At 42.8% G+C, this 19,285-nt stretch overlaps 1 protein-coding gene across 2 annotated transcripts in view; it reads right to left on the reverse strand.

Annotated features, from left to right (window-relative positions):
• The window catches only part of ankrd12 (ankyrin repeat domain 12), a 58,558-nt gene that overhangs the window by 25,174 nt on the left and 14,099 nt on the right, over nt 1-19,285 (reverse strand). For both annotated transcript variants that reach the window (XM_061798706.1, XM_061798707.1), the window contains exons 2-3: nt 11,060-11,173; nt 7,855-8,011 (exon numbers count right to left, since the gene is read on the reverse strand). In XM_061798706.1, the coding sequence (XP_061654690.1) occupies nt 7,855-8,011; nt 11,060-11,119 (217 nt within the window). In that variant the 5' untranslated portion in view covers nt 11,120-11,173. The remainder of the gene's footprint in view (nt 1-7,854; nt 8,012-11,059; nt 11,174-19,285) is intronic.

Below are 19,285 nucleotides of genomic sequence, written 5' to 3' on the forward strand. Positions count from 1 at the left end.
CACGCTTGCCTCGCTTCTGCTTCCTCCTTCGCCGTTTGTGGTGTTTCCACTGTGGGTGCGATGCAGGAGTGGTGGTCGGAGTTATTGTAGACAGCCAGACCAAACTGCAGTTCCGTAGCTCCTCAATGAGACTAGACTTTTAACGCCGTAAAAGTCGTTCTGCCTGTGTCGAGCAGCAACCTACGACTGTATCTTTATCAGAGCGGACTTAGTGCGTGAGAGTTAACTGTTGCGATAAACCCCTATTTTAAGTAGGAATCCTGATATAGTGTTGAAATGATTTCGTTCTTTGAGTTCTGCCGCCATTAGCCAGCCCGCTCGGACCAGAAACAGAAGCGTTTGAATCTCAAGGTGTCAATTGAGACGCGGAGCTGGTACGGCGGATAAGATCCGGTCAATTTTCAAAATAAAACACATTGACACGCGAATTGCAATACAACAGAAATTATATAAACAGGTAATTCTCTCTCTGCGGCCCGGTAACAAATGCCTCACGGCCCGATACCGGTCCATGGACCGGCGGTTGGGGTCAACTGCTGTAAACCACAGGTGTCAAACTCAAGGCCCGCCACTTGATTTTATGTGGCCCGCGAAGGCAAATCATGTGTGTCAACTTCCATGATTCTTGTTCAAATCTGCACCGAAATTTCAAATAGTCATATATCATAAATGATAATGTTGCGATACTGCAAGCATTTTTGTGCTACCAAACATGAACAATAGTTGATAAACCCATTACCCTTGATTTCTGATTCCAAAACTAGTTCATAGATTTCGTGTGTAAATATGAAATATGATGAGGGGATCTTTTATGGTTTCACAGTCATAACGGCCCTCTGAGGGAAACCGTAACTACAATATGGCCCGCGACAAAAATGAGTTTGACACCCCTGCAGTGTAAACATTAACATTAGCTGCAGGCTAATGATCAGAATCAGAATCATCTTTATTTTGCCAAGTATGTCAAAAACACACAAGGAATTCGTCTCCGGTAGTTGGAGCTGCTCTTGTACGACAACAGACAGTCAATTGACTGAGAATACTTTGGAGACATATAGACATTGAGAAAAACAGTCACTGAGCAATATAAGGTTGCTAGTAATCTGGTCATGCTGGTACAGTTTTTTTGTTTTTTTTTGACAATTGTGCAAAAAGATGTAGAGTTCTCTAGCAATGAGTGCAGTTTGAATGACTAATAGAGCAATAGTCCAGTGCAATGACCATTGTGCAAAGGGCACCGAGTCTTAAAGAAATCTGTGCAGTTTAAAGTGACTAGTTGTGCGATAATCTGGGACAATGTCGATTGTGCAAATGTTGCAGATATACTCAGTCGATTGTGAAAATGGTGCAGATGCTACTCAGGCACATGAGTGGCCAGTATTGGTCAAGAACAGATATGCAAATAGTGCAGTGTGGTGAGACTACTACAGTGAGTGCACGAGTAATGTATAATTGGCCCGACAGAAAGGTAACAACAAACTCAAGACAAAAAAATTGGCAGCATGTTGCAATGCAATTTAGCTGTTTAAGAAGTTAATGGCAAGAAGGGAATAAGCTGTTGGAATGTCTGCTAGTTTTAGTTTGCATTGTTCGGTAGCGCCAACCTGAGGGAAGGAGCTGGAAGAACTGATGACCAGGATGCGGAGGGTCCAAGAGGATTTTGCATGCTCTTGTCTTAGTTCTGGCAACATGCAAGTCCTCAAGGGTGGGTAGAGGGGTAGCGACAATCTTTTCAGCAGTTTTGATTTTAGCTGTTATATATGATTGAATATTTACTTTTATTTAAATGTCATACACTTGCTTCATTGGAGAAACTTGCGTTTATTGTAAAATGTATTGGAAGCAGTTAGCAGCTTTTTATTGTTAATTTGAACTACTGTATTTTCCGCACCATAAGGTGCACCGGATTATAAGGCGCAGTCTCAATTACGGGGTCTATTTCTGTACTTAAGCCATACATAAGGTACACCGTATTATTTGGCGCATGCTAAAACAAGGTAACAGAAACAAAACAGTGAGTTTGGTTGAACTTAATTCTACTACGCATTTAAAAAAAATATAAATATATATATTTTTAAATCAATCTTTTGTCACAAATCCATCGAAGTCCTCATCTTCTGTATCTGAATTGAACAGCTGGGCAATTTCGCCATCAAACATGCCGGGTTCCCTCTCGTCATTGTCGGAGTCAGTCTTGTTGCCGGGAGGCTGTTCAGCAATGATGCCGGTCAACAGTCAAAGCAGATACCTTAGCACAGGCATCCACAATCCATTCACATATGGTGGCGTAACTCGCATGGCGCTACCTCCCAGTCTTAATAAAAGGTGTGTTCGCCGTCTCTCATCCATCGCTCCCACGCTGCTCGTAACTTCACTTTGAATGCCCTGTTTACACGAATGTCCAGCGGTTGGAGTTCTTTTATTAATCCTCCCGGAATGATGGCAAACTCCGAATTAATTTGCTTTACTTGGTTTTTCACAGTTCGGTGATAAGAGCGCGCATGGAGTCGCAGATCAACAGAGACGGTGATGCGTGGAAAAAAACATCCGGTCTCTTTACATACACCTCTCTAAGCCACTCTCTTCATTTTCTTTTGATTGGCCTTAATGATGACTCCGGCTGGAAACTTTTCTTTTGGCAGCGTCTTCCTCTTAAAAATGACCATAGGTGGTAGTTTCTGTCCATTACCGTGCCAACCAAGTGAACCAACAACACAGTGAAAGCCGACTTCTCATGCCCCGTGGTGCGTATGGATACCGTGCTGGTCCCCTTTTTCTCCACAGTATGGTTCACGGGGTTGTCAAAAGTGAGAGGGACCTCGTCCATGTTGGTGATGTGGTTGGGCTGGATCTTTCTGTCGGTAATCTTGTTGCTGCAGTAGGTATGGAAGATGGTCAGCTTTTCTTTGTAATCCGCTGGCAGTTGCTGCGCCATGGTAGTCCTTGCGCGGATGGCGATATGGCGTCTTTTCATAAAACGAAAGCACCAAGACGGACCTCCTTGAAAGTGTTCGATGTTCATGTCTTGTGCTATCGTTATTGCCTTCAGTCGATTGGTGACTTTTGAGACGCTTGTCCCGGCTGTTCTTTGTTCAAGAATCCATTGTTCAAATTGGTCTTCCAACTCTGGCCACGGGAGAAGAAAAAAGCGTGATCTCCTTTTCAATAGTTGCAAAATCCCTGAAAAGCTGTTGAAACTCCTCAGTCTGAGATGAGATGTTTGTGGCATACCTCCTCGTTTGCGCACTGATATCGTGCGCTGGAAAACAAGTCATTATTTCTTGCAGAGATTGGAAATGTGTGGTATTGGGTTGCGTTTGTGACAGGTGGGTTATGAAAAGTAGCAGCTTGGTCCGAAAGGCTTTAATATGTGAATACATTTGGGTTATCAATGCATTTTGCTCCTGAAGGCTCGTGTTCAGGGTGTTAAGATGTCGGGTTATGTCAACTAAAAATCCAAAATCAGACAGCCAAACAGGATTGGTTAGTTCTGGCATCGGTTGTCCCTTTTTTGCCAAGAATTGTCCAATTTCCTCTTTGAGTGAGTAGAAACGCTGCAGTGCAGACCCCCGACTGAGCCATCTTACATCAGTGTGATACACAACATCTCCATATTCAGCGTGGATATCCAGTAGAAATTGTTGAAACTGGCGGTGGCACAGGGCTTTGGAGCGAATATAATTAATAGCCTTCATCACCGGTTTCATAACGTGATCATATTTCAGATGTTTGGCACATAGAACTTGTTGGTGAATAATACAAAGTTTTATAGCTTTACCTCCTTCTTCGCTTACTTTGTTACACACTAGGGTTGATAATCCACTGTGCTCGCCAACCATGGCAGGTGCGCCATCCGTAATAATCCCCGTGATTTTATTCCACTGTAATTTTATCACATCTACGGCGGAACAAACAAAAGCAAATAAATATTTCCCTCTTGTTTGGTCCTTAAGGCTCCGGAGCTCTTCACACACGTTCATTTCACTGTCCACTCCTCTAAAAAAAAATCAGTAACTGAGCGCTGTCGGATGCATCCGTGCTTTCGTCACAGGCTAACGAAAAAAATTCAAACTCCACTCCTTTTGCGTCCAACTGTCTCTTAATATCAGAAGAAACTTCTTCGATCCTTCGTGACACAGTGCTACGAGCCAGGCAAACATTGGGGAACTGTTGCTTTTTCTCAGGACAAATGTTCTCCACCATTTTCATCACACAGTCTTTAATAAATTCACCCTCAGTAAAAGGTTTGCAGTGCTTGGCAATCAGCGTTGCCACCTCATAGCTTGCCTTTGTTGCATTTTCATTCGACTCACTGGCTCTTGTGAAAAAGAGTTGCTGTGCCGTTAAACCAGCTTTCAGTTGCTTCAATTTTTCACTGTGTTCGTTCCCAGTTAGCTTGTCGTAATTAGCATGTTCCGTCTGGTAGTGCCTCTTTATATTGAACTCCTTGAACACAGCCACAGTCTCTTGGCAAATTAGGCAGACGCAGTTGTTTCTAAACTCAGTGAAAAAATATTCAGACTTCCATTTGTCCTGGAAACGTCGGTCCTCGCTATCAACTTTCCTTTTCTTACTTCTGGTTGCCATTTTAGAAATGGGCAAAAAACAGATCATGCGCAAACGGCCCCGCGAGAGTTCAGCCACAAGTTTACTGCCATCCTGTGGTGAAATATAAAATTGCGTGTGTATTTTGTACTGCTGGACCACATATTATTGGTTTTATGACAGAGGCTTCGGGCCAGTGGAAATAAAAACACGGGCCGGATTTGGCCCGGGGGCCGGACTTTGGGCATGTCTGCAGTAGGCTTTACACGATCAGGATTTTTGGGGCCGATCACCGAGTTTAAAAAACCGATAACCGATCACAAGATGGAGCAATGTGTCTATTTAAATGACCTGTATATACTTGTGTACTTAATTGCTCAAAAAATGATTTACAATAAATAATGTATCTTTGTTCCTCTATTTATGCCAGTGAGGCATAGTGACAGACAGAAGAAATGAATGGTCTTCTATTAGATGGCAGGAAGTAAATACAGTAATTAATGTATCCACTTTTTGTGACATTTTTGTTTGTTGGTGTGCCGTGAGATTTTTCAATTGTAAAATGTTCCTTGGCTCCATAAAGGTTGGAAATCACTGCTCTAGTCAGATTGTGTATTCTACTCAGTCAGGTCAAACCAACATTACAGAAATAATGGGTGCTAACTTACTGTAATTAAATTACTTTACCCACACCGAAACTTTAGAGCATGATTCGACAGAACGGCGGCATGTTTACGTACAACCGTCAGTGCTAGCAGTAGCTTGCTAGGCTACATAACGTTTTGTTGCCTGCTTGTAAGCCGTATCGTATTAAAGGTACGTGAACATACCTCAAGCAAGCCTTAAACGAACGTTCTTTCCTGTCCTGAGCACTGGTGACCACCAACACACATTTCCCCCCATTTTGTCCTTATAATATAGTCGGCACGATCCACTCTTATTGTCATCGCCACGGTAACGAGTGTATCCGGTCGCATTTGAGTTGACAAGATAAAGCCCAATGATCGTAAAAAACAGGATGCGGTGGTATCGGAATACAAGATTTTATTGCAGTAGTCTGACATGGTGCAAACCTGGAAGAGGAGACTTGTCTTGTAGTCTGATCCGGGATTACGTGTTGGTCTGTCTCAGACGTGTTGTCTGTCTCCCACACCGCTGGCATGTATTATAATTATTATTATTTTTGAAATAAATTCATTGGCCGTCAGATATTTACAGTACTACGTCAAAAGACACGCGACAAGGCTAAAAATAAACTAGATTTTGGATTCAAATATACTGTGCACGATGGCGACGTGGAGTAAATGTCTTTTGCGGAGTCATTGATCGGATCTGCGAATTATGACACTAGAGCCGATCAGCATAAAATGGTAATTATCGTCCGATACCGATCAGGGCGATAAAATCGGTGTAAAGTCTAATTTTAACGCCTTTAAATTTGTTCGTGTTTACACAAAAAGCACTACTAACACAATTATTGTTGAGTTAGGTCTGACAGCTGTTTTTAACTAATTTTAGGGTGCGGAATCCAAAACTGATCTGTTTTTCTCTATAACGTCAAGTTTTTGATCCCTGGTTTCCTAAAAAATATGAAAAATACTGGACTTAACATATATGTGCTTGCTTTATAAAACTTTTCAAATATTGTCATTAGACTTTACACCGATCTGATCGGTATTGGCCGATAATTAGCATTTTATGATGATCGGCCTTAATGTCATAATTCGCCAATCAGATCAATGCGCCACAAAAGACGTACTCCGTGTTGCCATCGTGTACAGTATATTTGCCTTCACAGATGTGTAAGTTACCCATGCCTTTGGCACTAACTTTTATACCCAATCATGGCACCCACCTGTTCCCAATTAGCCTGTTCACCTGTGGGATGTTCCAAGCAGGTGTTTGATGAGGATTCCTCAACTTTCTCAGTCATTTTTGCCACCTGTCCCAGCTTTTTTGGAACGTGTTGCAGCCATAAAATTCTAAGTTTATGATGATTTGCTAAAAAAAAGCAAGTTTGTCAGTTTGAACATTAAATATATCGTCTTTGTAGTGTATTCAATTAAGTATAGGTTGAACATGATTTGCAAATAATTGTATTCTGTTTTTATGTATATTTAACACAACGTCCCAACTTCATTGGAATTGGGGTTGTAATTTAATTACAATAATGTAATTTAATTACAGTAAGTTAGCACCCATTATTTCTGCCATGTAATGTTGGTTTGACCTGACCTATTAGAATACATGATCTGACTAGAGCAGTGATTTCCAACCTTTATGGAGCCAAGGCACGTATTTTACAATTGGAAAATCTCACGGCACACCAACAAACAAAAATGTCACAAAAAGTGGATAGATTAATTACTGTATGTACTTCCTGCCATCTAACAGAAGACCATTCATTTGTTCTGTCACTATGCCTCACTGGCATAAATAGATAAAGATACATTGTAAATATATATTTTTTGAGCAATTAAGTACACAAGTATATACAGTAAATGAACAAGTCATTTAAATAGACACATTGCTCCATCTTGTGATCAGATCGGTGATCCGTTATCGTTTTTTTTAACCCACTGATCGGTGATTAGTGATAGGCCCCAAAAAATCCTGATCGCGTAAAGCCTAATTGACATACAATGAAATATGAAAGAAACTGCTATGATTGCAATGTTTATTTAACACTACTATGTCTTACAAACAATATGGCACAAATCCTCTTAATTCCTACTCTGCTAGCCTTCTGTTTGCAGATATTGATAGTACTGACCTATTGGGAGCTGCACACGCCTCTAACCGCACTGTCTCAATTGTTACTCCACAAACAAGTTGCCACTTAGCTGTAGATGAGTCCAATTGTAATGAGTTGGTAAGTCTTACTACAACTAATCAGTGAAATTTTGATCATCTGGAGTGTAAGCTGTGGAGAAAAACTTGACGTGCTTGATTTTTTTCCCCAATTTGTTCCCCAGTGTAATTTTCTGTAAAATCAGTGCTAATCTTATTGGCATGTCAAACCAGGTCCCTTAGCTTGATTAACTGCATATAAATACAGCAACATTGCGCAGGGCCCTGAGATGTGACTATTGTGCACACATACATTGCGGTGACGATGCTCAAACGCTATATTGCGCAGCCCTAATGGCGAGTCACTAACAACTGAGTCATCCAAAATAATAATGACGAACAAATGTTTGACACCTGGACAGTCATGCATCAAAAAGGCCAAACGGGGTAGTACGAGGACATGGTAACCTGTCAAGAGCCTGAGTAACGGGGAAGAAGGAAAAGAACAAGAGTCCTTACCGGTGTCTGAGTCTCGCTCCTCCGTTGTCGTCCTGGGCGGACTGTTCGTGAAGGAGAGCTTGCGCTTCATGGAAGATTTGACTTTCCCTTCCTTTCCCAGCAATTCGCTCCGGTCCAACTTGGGTGTTTTGGTGAAGGGGGACAACTTGTCTTTGCACTGTTGGGGAGGCAGAAAAAAAGGGGGAGAAAAACATTTTAATTAAAAAGAAAGACCTCTCAAATTGTGCAAACTGTACATACAATGTGTAAAGAGCTAAACAACAAACTCCATTGAGGCTAACAATACAGCTATTCCATTAATTGCCATCTCACACTGTTTAGACAGATGATATGACAGGATGTTGCAGGTCTGTCGGCATTTTGCCCTACATTAACAATTAGGATAACTGAAATCAAGAGATCAGTAATGAGAGTAAGTTAAAAATGAGTCGCTACACCAAAGATCCCAGTGCGAGGCACAACAGGTTTATTATTTTATGATTTTTGTGTTATACACTGTGCAGGTGAACCTGATCTGGCGGCAAAGGTTTCCCCTCAAATGGGAAGTGAAGTTTGTCAAGCCTTTTGTCAGAGATTTTTGCATTTCTCAATCGCACTCAAGAGTGAGGAGCAAGAAGGTGGTACGAACCAAAAAGTGTCTTGCAAGCTTCAATGGAACAACAAATCATCATAAGTACATGTTTGATGGACACTTCTTTCAGTAAAAGTAGATACTTCTTCAAAGTCACACGAGAGGTCAGCAAAATCCCCTGAGACTTTCACTAAACCGCGTGATATTCCCACTTACTTCTGGAAATCCTGCTAGCATTCTGTTAAAGCTGCAATGTTAAATCAAGCAAAATTTCTAGTAAATTGTGTGAGACTCAATTGAAATCACAAGCAATTTCTGCCAAATTATGAGACTTCCACTAAACAACACACCATTTCCGCTAAATCCGGTGAGACTGCTGCTAAATTGGGTGATACCGCCTGCTAAATCATGCAAAACGTTTGTTCAATCAAGTGCTACTTCTGCTACATAACGAAAGATGAAAAATCACGGGACAATTTTACCAAATTGCACGAGACGTCAGCAAAATCACACGACTTTCACAAAACCACGAGAATTCCACTTAATCCACTTCCACGAGCAAGATTTACAGAAATGTAAAGCTAATAATGCTCAGTTTTGATTGACACCCCGTATATTCCAGGGATCTCGTTTGATCTGCGTCCGGCGTCTCTTCTGACGCACAGAAATTAGCAGGAACGCAATAAGCACATTCATTTTGCGTCCGTTGACTCATGGTTAGAGACGCACGCTTTGTATGTGTTTGTGTGTGCGTGCGTGTTGGTGAAGGGCTTCCACACACAGCGAATTCAAAGTATGAATACTTGGTGCAAGACAAGCAGAGGCAGAGTGGGACGGCTTATTGTTTTATACAATGTACACGTGAGTTTTTTTCTGGACTTGATACATTTTCATTGTTGTGGTAACACCCATCGCACTGCTCACGACGCCAACAAGCCACTGGCAGAACGGCTTTTCCTCCGGAGATGCACACAACTGGGACATTTAAGGGAAAGTTGACTGTTTATTACATTCTCTAGCCTACGAGCTAACAAGCTAAGGGCTGGAGCTGAAAAGCTCACTCAAATGCGGCAACATCGTTAAAACGTCAGCGCTCGGAGTTGTGTGTGTTCCCCACATAACACACACATGCGCACGCACACACACACACACACACACACACACACACACAGGAAGGTTAACTGTTTATAAACCATAAGCACAGTGGCACACATCAATATTCAGGCAGTAGTCATCATTGGATTGCCAAATGAAGGTCTCACGTCACAGTCCAGCCGCTCGAGGGAGGGCATTATTTTTCATCCTTTATTTAACCAGGTAAAAGCTTGAGAGATAAAATCTCTTTTTCAAAAGTCAAGAGGCAGCAGAAATTATACAGTACATAACATGACAACATTCATACAAGAAATAAAAATAAAGACAAAAATAGTGATATGAAAATGTATGGCATCTGATTTAAAAACAGTGACAAAGGCCAAATGCTTTCGAGTACATACATGGTGTTTTTTAATAGTCATCAAATTTAGCAGGCTTTAAGACATTTTTTGGTCTCTTTAGTGGGTTAATGACTCTATACCTGTGCGCCAAATGTTTAATATTTATTTAAGTGCAGTTTTTGTGAACAGAGCCCGAGTCAGATTTATTTATTTTTTCATTCATTCATTCATCTTACATTCCGCTTATCCTCACTAGGGTCGCGGGTGTGCTTGAGCATATCCCACCAATCTTCGGGCGAGAGGCGGGGTACACCCTGAACTGGTCGCCAGCCAATCGCAGGGCACATAGAAACAAACATCCATTCGCACACACATTCACACCTACGGGCAATTTAGAGTCTTCAATCGACCTACCATGGATGTTTTTGGGATGTGGGAGGAAACCGGCGTGCCCGGAGAAAAACCACGCAGGCACGGGGAGAACATGCAAACTCCACACAGGCGGGGCCGGGATTTGAAACCCGGTCCTCAGAACTGTGGGGCAAATGTGCATCCTGGGACTCACATAGTCAAGTGTAAAATGATCTATGGTATTCATTTCACAATATGTTGTATGCTATACTGTTATCTAATTATCTGATGACGGGATGCTGTGCTGCGCAGCAATATCCCTACAATCTTTTAATCCTTTCAACAGCCTTTGCTGGGTTATGTGAAAAAGGCAAAGGCGGTTTATTGCATTGTATTGCTGCCCCTCTATTGGGGCTATTTTGCAGACTCTGTGTGAAATGTTGTCCCTTTGTCACAAAACCTATTCAAGATCAAACATCTTCTAAAATAAATGGTGACGCAATACTTTTTTGAGTGCCCCCCCAAAAAAAATGAAGACAACCTCTGAGCTTTTGGAAAATTTCGGAGGTGACCCAAACCAGTGACTGTTGACTGGAGGAGGAGTCCGGTTTTTACCCAGCAGGGGAGAAAGTCGTGTCATATGAAATGTGTGAGAAAACAGAAGGCAATAATTAGGGAATACAGCATCTTGAATTTCATGGCAGTCACTATAAATACAGCAGTGACGTTTCAATGTTGCCAGAGAATGAATGCCTGACATTTAGGGCTACAAGTCATTCCTCAAATAAAACAGAAGGCAACTTGGGGATAATAATGGGTAAGGGACCATGGTTTGTCATGTCAGTACCTTCTTTCCTGCTTGCTTTTCCACCATGGCGCCATCTCTGTCGCTCCCAGGTTTGGCCATGGTATGGCATTCGACTAGCTGCGACAGCTCCGGCACAGCGGGTTCATCATGCACCTTGAAAACAAATGAAAATTTCAGGTGAACTTTCACAAATGTCAGGAAATGCACTCTTGTGTCTTTCAGCCACCACTTCTTAAAGTAAAGTGGAAACGGGTTAAAACATTTTTTAGGCATTTTGTTAAATGCTCATAGGAGCATTCTCGACCATGACGACACTATCACCATACAGGGATTGTGCGATAATCCATGTCTTGTAAGAGAAAACAGACGATAAATCACAATCTCTATGGAACTAAAAAAGGGAAAACTATTCAAAACAGAACCATGTCCAAGTGAACCTTCTGCTAAATCACATGCCATTTCCACTAAATATCAGAAGAACTTTGTAGACCTCATTTTAGCGAGCATCAAGGGCTTGTTTTTTTGGGGTGACATGTTTAGGATTAGGAGTTAGGGTTACAGGCAAGGGTGCGGTAGAGTTAAGAGTTCGGGCAGGGTAAGGAGTTAGGGTGGTTTAGGGTGAAATAAATTATAGTTGGGGTTCGAGTTACATAATATTCTGTGTTATGATAGGGTAAAGATAAAGGGGCTATGAATGGGGATTGAATTAGGAGTTGGGGGAGGAATTAGGAGACAGAGGGAGGATTAGTAGTAAGAGAAGGGTTAAAAATTGGGATTAGGGTTGGGGTCAGGCATAGGGGTAGGATTAGGATTTAGGACAGGGTTGATTTTGAGGTAGGATTAGGAGTTACCTAAACCTGAAACTGAGTTATGATAGGGTTAAAATTGAGGTGGGATTATGAGTAAGGATAGGGTTAGACGGAGTAGGTTTAGGATTTATGAAAGGGTTGAGATTGGGGTAGGATGAGGAATTATGATAGGGTTGAGGTTGGTTTAGGAGTTAGGATTAAATTAATTAGAATAAGAGTTAGTGGAGGGTTAGCAGTTAGGATTGAGTTAAGGGAATGATTGGGATTATGGTAGGGTTAGGAGTTTGAGAAACTGCCACTGTGAATATCCATCCATCCATTTTCTGAGCCGCTTCTCCTCACTAGGGTCGCGGGCGTGCTGGAGCCTATCCCAGCTGTCATCGGGCAGGAGGCGGGGTACACCCTGAACTGGTTGCCAGCCAATCGCAGGGCACATAGAAACAAACAACCATTCGCACTCACAGTCATGCCTATGGGCAATTTAGAGTCTCCAATTAATGCATGTTTTTGGGATGTGGGAGGAAACCGGAGTGCCCGGAGAAAACACTGTGAATATGATAAGCACAATTTTTCATTTCATTCTTGTGCTTCTCTTTCTATCCAGAGCACAAATCAAGACAAGACAGAGTACACCGCCCCCCTGCGGGATCCCGATGAGAGAGCCATCAGTCAGCAAACAGACTTCGCTCATCAGAAGGGAAGACCCCAGCAGCCAACCTTAAACGCGACACACGCCGCCTCTAAGAAGACAAACGTGGCAAGAGCAGGCAGTGGCAACTATAATTACGACGGCGTTCGGGCCCCTCGCCAACTCAGCATTGGCCCGACCAGCACCGCTATTAACCTTAGGCCGATTCAAGTCTGTATCAAATCTTGACACAGTTCACACAGACGACAGCCAAAATGACCTTGGCATGCTCACGCGGGCTATTTGAGGACCGTATAAAGAGACCACCAAGCGCACAAATTAAGCGTGTTAAAAAGGGCATTATGACTCGCTTTCTTGTCCCACTACTAACTCCATAGCAGGTCAGCAATAACTGTTTAAGGAGAAAATGCAGAGGAATTGTGGAATATAGTCCAATCTTGTGGTTGCAATAGAAGTTGATGGACTCTACATGCAAGACAGATGTGAAGCAGTTTTCAGGGACAGTGCTTATACAACTAAATATTAGACTTTACACCGATTTGATCAGGCTGATCTGTATCGGCCGATATTTAGCATTTTATGCTGATCGGCTTGAATGTCATAATTCGCTGAGCGGATCAATGATGTCATTGATCGGCTCCGCTAAAGACATTTACTCTGCGTCGCCGCGTGCGCAGTATATTTAAATCCAAAATCTATTTTATTTTTAGCCTTGTCATGTGTCTTTTGACGTAGTACTGTAAATATCTGACGGCCAATGAAGTTATTTAAAAACAAACAAAAAAAAAACCTCGGCAGTGTGGAACAGACAACACGTCGGAGACAGGCAACACGTAATGCCCGGATCACACTACAAGACAAATTTGCTCTTCCATGATTGCACTGTCAGACAACTGCAATAAAATCTTCTATTCCGATACCGCCACATCCCGTTTTTTACGATCATTGGGCTTTTATCTTGTCAGCTCAAATGCGACCGGATACACTCGTTAGAATCAAAGATATTGTCAGATGTCGGCACTAAAAACTAATGTCCTTTGAATTTACTTAATTTGAACATGTACATTTGTTGCACATTATTAAAATGTGTTAAACATGTATTATTTGATTATATTTTAGAAATAGAGGTTCAAATTACATCAGTTTCCCACATTTTAACCATTCATCCATTTTCCGTACCGCTTATCCTCACTTGGATTGCGGGCGTGCTGGAACCTATCCCAGCTGACTCCACACTTACACCTACGGGCAATTTAGAGCATGTGCAACCGAAAATTAAGTACAAACCCGAATTCCAATGAAGTTGGTACACTGTGGAAAACGTAAAAACAATACAATGATTTGCAAATCCTTAGTTTATTCAATTGAATACACTACAAAGAATGTTCAAACTGTCACCTTTTTTTTCTTCTTCAAATATTCACTAAATTTTTTATTTGATGCCTCTAACACGTTCCCAAAAAGCTGGGACGGGGCAGGTTTACCACTGTGTTACATCACCTTTCCTTTTAACAAAGTAGAATTGAGACTGGCCCTAACATTCTACAGGCTGCAAAGTACAAGCTGCTGTATGTGGCTAGCAGCATTAGCTTCGGCTATCGTCTTGAGGCTAACCCGAATGTATGCTTACCTATCCAGTCAGGTGGTGTTGGTTGGAGTTTCTTCTTGCGTCATCACAACATCCTGTCTTGGATGGGATGTTTCGGTGATAAAATAATTTCAGACAGACACTGAAATTGGAGGTTTGGACCATTTTTGGCAGGCGAAAATTTTGGGTGACTTAGAAATTTGTACTAGCCCAAGCCAGTGTCTATACATAGGTGGTGGTCCGACACAGCGGCGTAGTGGCCCCTGGCCACGGTTAATGTCGGACCATGTATAAGGATTTTGAACATTACTCATTTGTTAAAACAGATTTCAGAACCCTACCGTATCTGTAAATCCCGTCATTACGACAGTTGTTAGCGGTATACAATATACGTCCTTGGTGGAGGTAAAGCTGCTAACAGAGTAGCTCCACTGCATAGCTTCATGGTCAGGGGGAAGGGCCTTGTGGGGATTCGGGATGGTTGTAGATGTAAGGTTGGCGCAAATGTATGAGGAGCACATCCAGCGTAGTAACCCGATCTTGAGACTGCAGCATGGGATGAGGGCTAAGAATAGCAACGGGGGCCTGACACACAGCAGAACAACGAGCAGCCGCAGAAGCATTAACGACACTTTTATACGTATGGTACAAAGGAAAACCATACCCTCCACCTCACGAAAATACAATATTGCGATAGTGACAACATCACAGGGAGAGCAGGACACATGCTGCGACAACAAACAGCATGTCACGTGGTTCAAGCCTTGTATGGAGTAAGGCTAAATGATGGTGTAGGGCTAGAGAGGGGGTGGGTGGCGGTGCGCATCCATTCCCAGTCGCCGCCCCCTCCTCCACCACTGACTCTCTAATGAGGAGCAGGACAAAGGCAGGCACAAAAAAAAAAAGAAAAGCGTGATTACTACAGGCGAGAGTGAGGGAGAAAGAGGGGCCGGGGTGGCAACAAAGGCCCGCAAAGATCCAAACGCCCATATAGCGTGACGGCACTCAGGGCTTCAGGCCAACTCCAGTGACACGTCGTTTAAAATGTGTGTTTTCACTAGGCATGCATGACACAAAGGAATTGCCCTTCAATAAAATACTTGATTAAATGGCTGGTCAAATATGGATAAAAACACTACCAATGAAAAGGATGACCAGTGGAAATATGATGCACCTGAGGTCAATTTTGAGCTTGTGGCAAAGGCTGTTAATACTTCTGTAAATGTGATTTCTTAGTTTTTTATTTTTAATATATTTGCACACAAAAAAAAAAAAATAATGTTCATACATTTACGTTGTCATTACGGGGTGTTGTGTGTAAAATGTTGAGGAAATAAAATTAATGTATTCCATTTTGGAATGAAGCTGTAATATAAAATGTGAAAGAAGTGCAGCGCTGTGAATACTTTCCGGATGCACTGTATCGTGAGAATCTGGAGAGGAAAATGTTTAAAATCCACAAAATCCAAAATATTAAGAGCTTTTGTTCTGATATTTCCAGAGGTTGAAGAAGGTGTAGGTAGAAATGTCCACGTAAATTCTGGAAACGCCTCGGGATCCCCCCGGAAGAGCTGGTTGAAGTTGCTGGGGAGAGGGAAGTCTGGGCGTCCCTGCTAAAGCTACTGCCCCCGCGACCGGACCTCGGATAAGTGGTAGAAAATGGATGGATGTTATCATTTCCATTTCTCCAGCTAACTAGCTAGACTAATTGGGCCTGAATTGAGCAAGTATCTTGGGTGTGAAAAATCCATTACACCTCTACTGAGCTACCTTTTTTGCGACTTACATGCAGAAAATGCTGTTGACTATTTATACAGTTCATAGCTATGTTATTGACACACATAGTAGGGCTGGGCGATTCTGGGTGGTAAGGATGATTTTTCAAAAATTGGGGAGAAAAAATATATCTTTCCCCTTTGAAGCTTTCGTAGCTAAGTGCATGTACCAGATTATTCCTAAAGCCTATATTGTGGACCAGTTTATATTCCATCCATCCATCCATTTTCTGAACCGCTTATCCTCACTCGGGTCACGGATGTGCTGACGCCCATCTCAACTGACTTTGGGCGAGAGGTGGGGTACACCCTGAACTGGTCGCCAGCCAGTCGCAATGGTCTATATTCCTTGAAAAATTATTTTTTTGTTAAAACTAGGTACCCAACCTAGCATGTGCCTGGAGTATTATACACTATGCAGGGTTTTGTTTATTATTTTCAGGGAAAAAGGTTAATTCTGTATGGAGACACATTTTATGATTTTCTGTTCGTTGGCCATTTTGGCTATTAATGCCAAAGGGAATATTTGTGTTAATTTATCAATCTTAAATTGTCAGACATTTAAAATGATTTATTGAAATTAATTAAGGATTGTAGGGATGTCCCAATCACATATTTTTGCACCAGAGTCCGACTCACTTTATTGTAATAAGAAAAAAAAGGGAGCGTGACAATTGTCCTAATTTTTTTTTTCATTTGAATAAAAGAAATACAACATGACAAAAAATGTCACTCATCTTTTTTAAGGGGAAAAACAGACAAAAATGGGTAACCAGATTTTTGGGAATACATCTCCTAGATCTACCGTACAATGCTCTTTCTCCATGCAAAACCGCTGACTATTCTTGCTGCTTTTCAGTTCTGCACGTAATCTTTATTCATGCAGTTTGCCATTCATATGTGCATCTCTATTGTATTAGTTTCTTTTGGAACATACATACAACACTGCTGAGCAATCTTGTTGCTGATCACATTTATAAACATATACAGTAATATTTATATTAAATATTTAATTACAAACTGAAATAAGGGTGTCCACACGTGCACTTGGCACCAGGAAACCCTCGGTCACAGTTCGATGATCGACTTTGTGGTCGCGTCATCGGACTTGCGGCCGAATGTCTTGGACACTTGGGTGAAGAGAGGAGCGGAGCTGTCAACTGATCACCTCCTCTGAGAGAACTTTGGGAGGCGGGGGACATCGAGTCCGAGTGGACCATGTTCCGCGCCTCCATTGCTGAGGCGGCCTTCCGGAGCTGTGGCCGTAAGGTGGTTGGGTGCCTGTCGTGGTGGCAATCCCTGAACCCGTTGGGGTGCCGTCAAGCTGAAGGAGGAGTCCTATCGGGCCTTTTTGGCCTGTGGGACTCTTGAGGCAGCTGATGTGTACCGGCTAGGCAAGCGGAATGCAGCTTTGGTGGTTGCTGAAGCAAAAACTCTTGCATGGGAGGAGATCGGTGAGGCCATGGAGAAAGACTTCCGGACGGGCTTAGAGGAAATTCTGGTTCACCATCCGACGTTGTGAGTCGGTGGGGAGAATACTTCGAAGACCTCCTCAATTTCACCGTCACGCCTTCCCATGAAGTAGCATAGTCTGGGTTCTCTGAGGCAGGCTCTATCTCTAGGGTTGAGGTCACCGAGGTAGTTAAAAAGCTCCTCGGTGGAAAGGCCCTGGGGGTGGATGAGATTCCCCCGGAGTTCCTAAAGGCTCTGGATGTTGTGGGGCGGTCCTGGTTGACACGCCTCTGCAACATCGCGTGGACATCTGAGACAGTGCCTCTAGATTGGAAGACTGGGGGACCGGAGGGTGTGTTCCAACAACGGGGATTTCCAACAACGGGGATCACACTCTTCAGCCTCCCTGGTAAGGTCTATTCAGGGGTGCTGGAGAGGAGGGTCCGTCGGGAAGTTGAATTTCAGATTCAGGAGGAGCAGTGTGTTTTCTGTCCTGGCCGTGGAACAGTGGACCAGCTCTACACCCTCGGCAGGGTCCTCGAGGGTGCATGGGAGTTCACCCAACCAGTCTACATGTGTTTTGTGGACTTGGAGAAGGCGTTCAACCGTGTGCCTCGGGGAGTCCTGTGGGGGGTGCTTCGGGAGTATGGGGTACCGAACCCCTGATACGGGCTGTTCGGTCCTCGTACGACCGGTGTCAGAGTTTGGTCCGCATTCCCGGCAGTAAGTCGGACTCGTTTCCTTTGAGGGTTGGACTCCACCAAGGCTGCCCTTTGTCACAGATTCTGTTCATAACTTTTATGGACAGAATTTCTAGGTGCAGCCGAGGCGTAGAGGAGGTCCGGTTTGGTGACCTCAGTATTGCATCTCTGCTTTTTGCAGATGATGTGGTTCTGTTGGCTTCATCAAGCCAAGATCTCCAGCTCTTACTGGAGCGGTTTGCAGCAGAGTGTGAAGCGGCTGGGATGAGAATCAGCACCTTCAAATCTGAGACCATGAGAAGGAAGTCAGGGCATCCCTGCTAAAGCTACTGCCCCCGTGACCTGACCTCGGATAAGCGGTAGAAAATGGATGGATGGATGGAATTCCAATGAAGTGAGGACGTTGCATAAAACGTACATTCAAAAAATACAATGATTTCCTTTTTAACCTATATTCATTTGAATACACTACAAAGACATATTTAATGTTCAAACTGATAAACTTTGTTGTTTTTTGTGAATACTCACTCCTTTTGAATTTGATGCCTGCAACATGTTCCTGAAAAGCTAGGACATGGGCATGTTTACCACTGTGTTACAGCACTTTCCCTTTTAACACCGAATCAGCGTTTGGGAACTGAGGACACTAATTGTTCAAGCTTTGTAGGTGGAATTGTTTTCCATTTTGCTTGATGTACAACTTCAGTTGATCAACAGTCCTGGGTCTCCGTTGTGTGGTATTTTGTGCTTCATAATGCGCCACACATTTTCAATGGAAGACAGGTCATGTTCTTGCACTCTTTTACTATGAAGCCATGCTGTTGTTAAGGCCTTTTCACACTGCATTCGGCAAAGCGTCTGACGCCCAACTTTCCAATTCATTGTGTGTGCGCTGAAGGATGTGACGCATAGCGTCGCGTCAATGCAGAGGGTGTCTGACGTTCAGCGTCGCCTCATCGGATACAAATGAATAGCAAGTAATACTTTTTATACTGTATATACCATAGTTTTATTTAGCTTTTTATTTTGATATTATTTGTTCTGTCTTTTGTAGCACCACAGGCCCTTGAGTACCTTAATTTAATTCCTCTCTATGTGTTAACTAATGCATACTGAAGAATTGACAATAAAAGCACCTTGAACCTTGAAACATTTTCTATTCGGGAGTGTTGACGCGGTGACCTCAAAAGCTCCTCCAATGGGAGCGGGGCTGGCAGAGTGATTTCTAAGTGCTATTTTGGCATTTTACTGTCAACGGCAAGGACAAAAATGGAGGAAAGCATAATTATTG

This window comes from Phyllopteryx taeniolatus, chromosome 14 (assembly GCF_024500385.1).
Source record: "Phyllopteryx taeniolatus isolate TA_2022b chromosome 14, UOR_Ptae_1.2, whole genome shotgun sequence".
Lineage (NCBI taxonomy): Eukaryota > Metazoa > Chordata > Actinopteri > Syngnathiformes > Syngnathidae > Phyllopteryx > Phyllopteryx taeniolatus.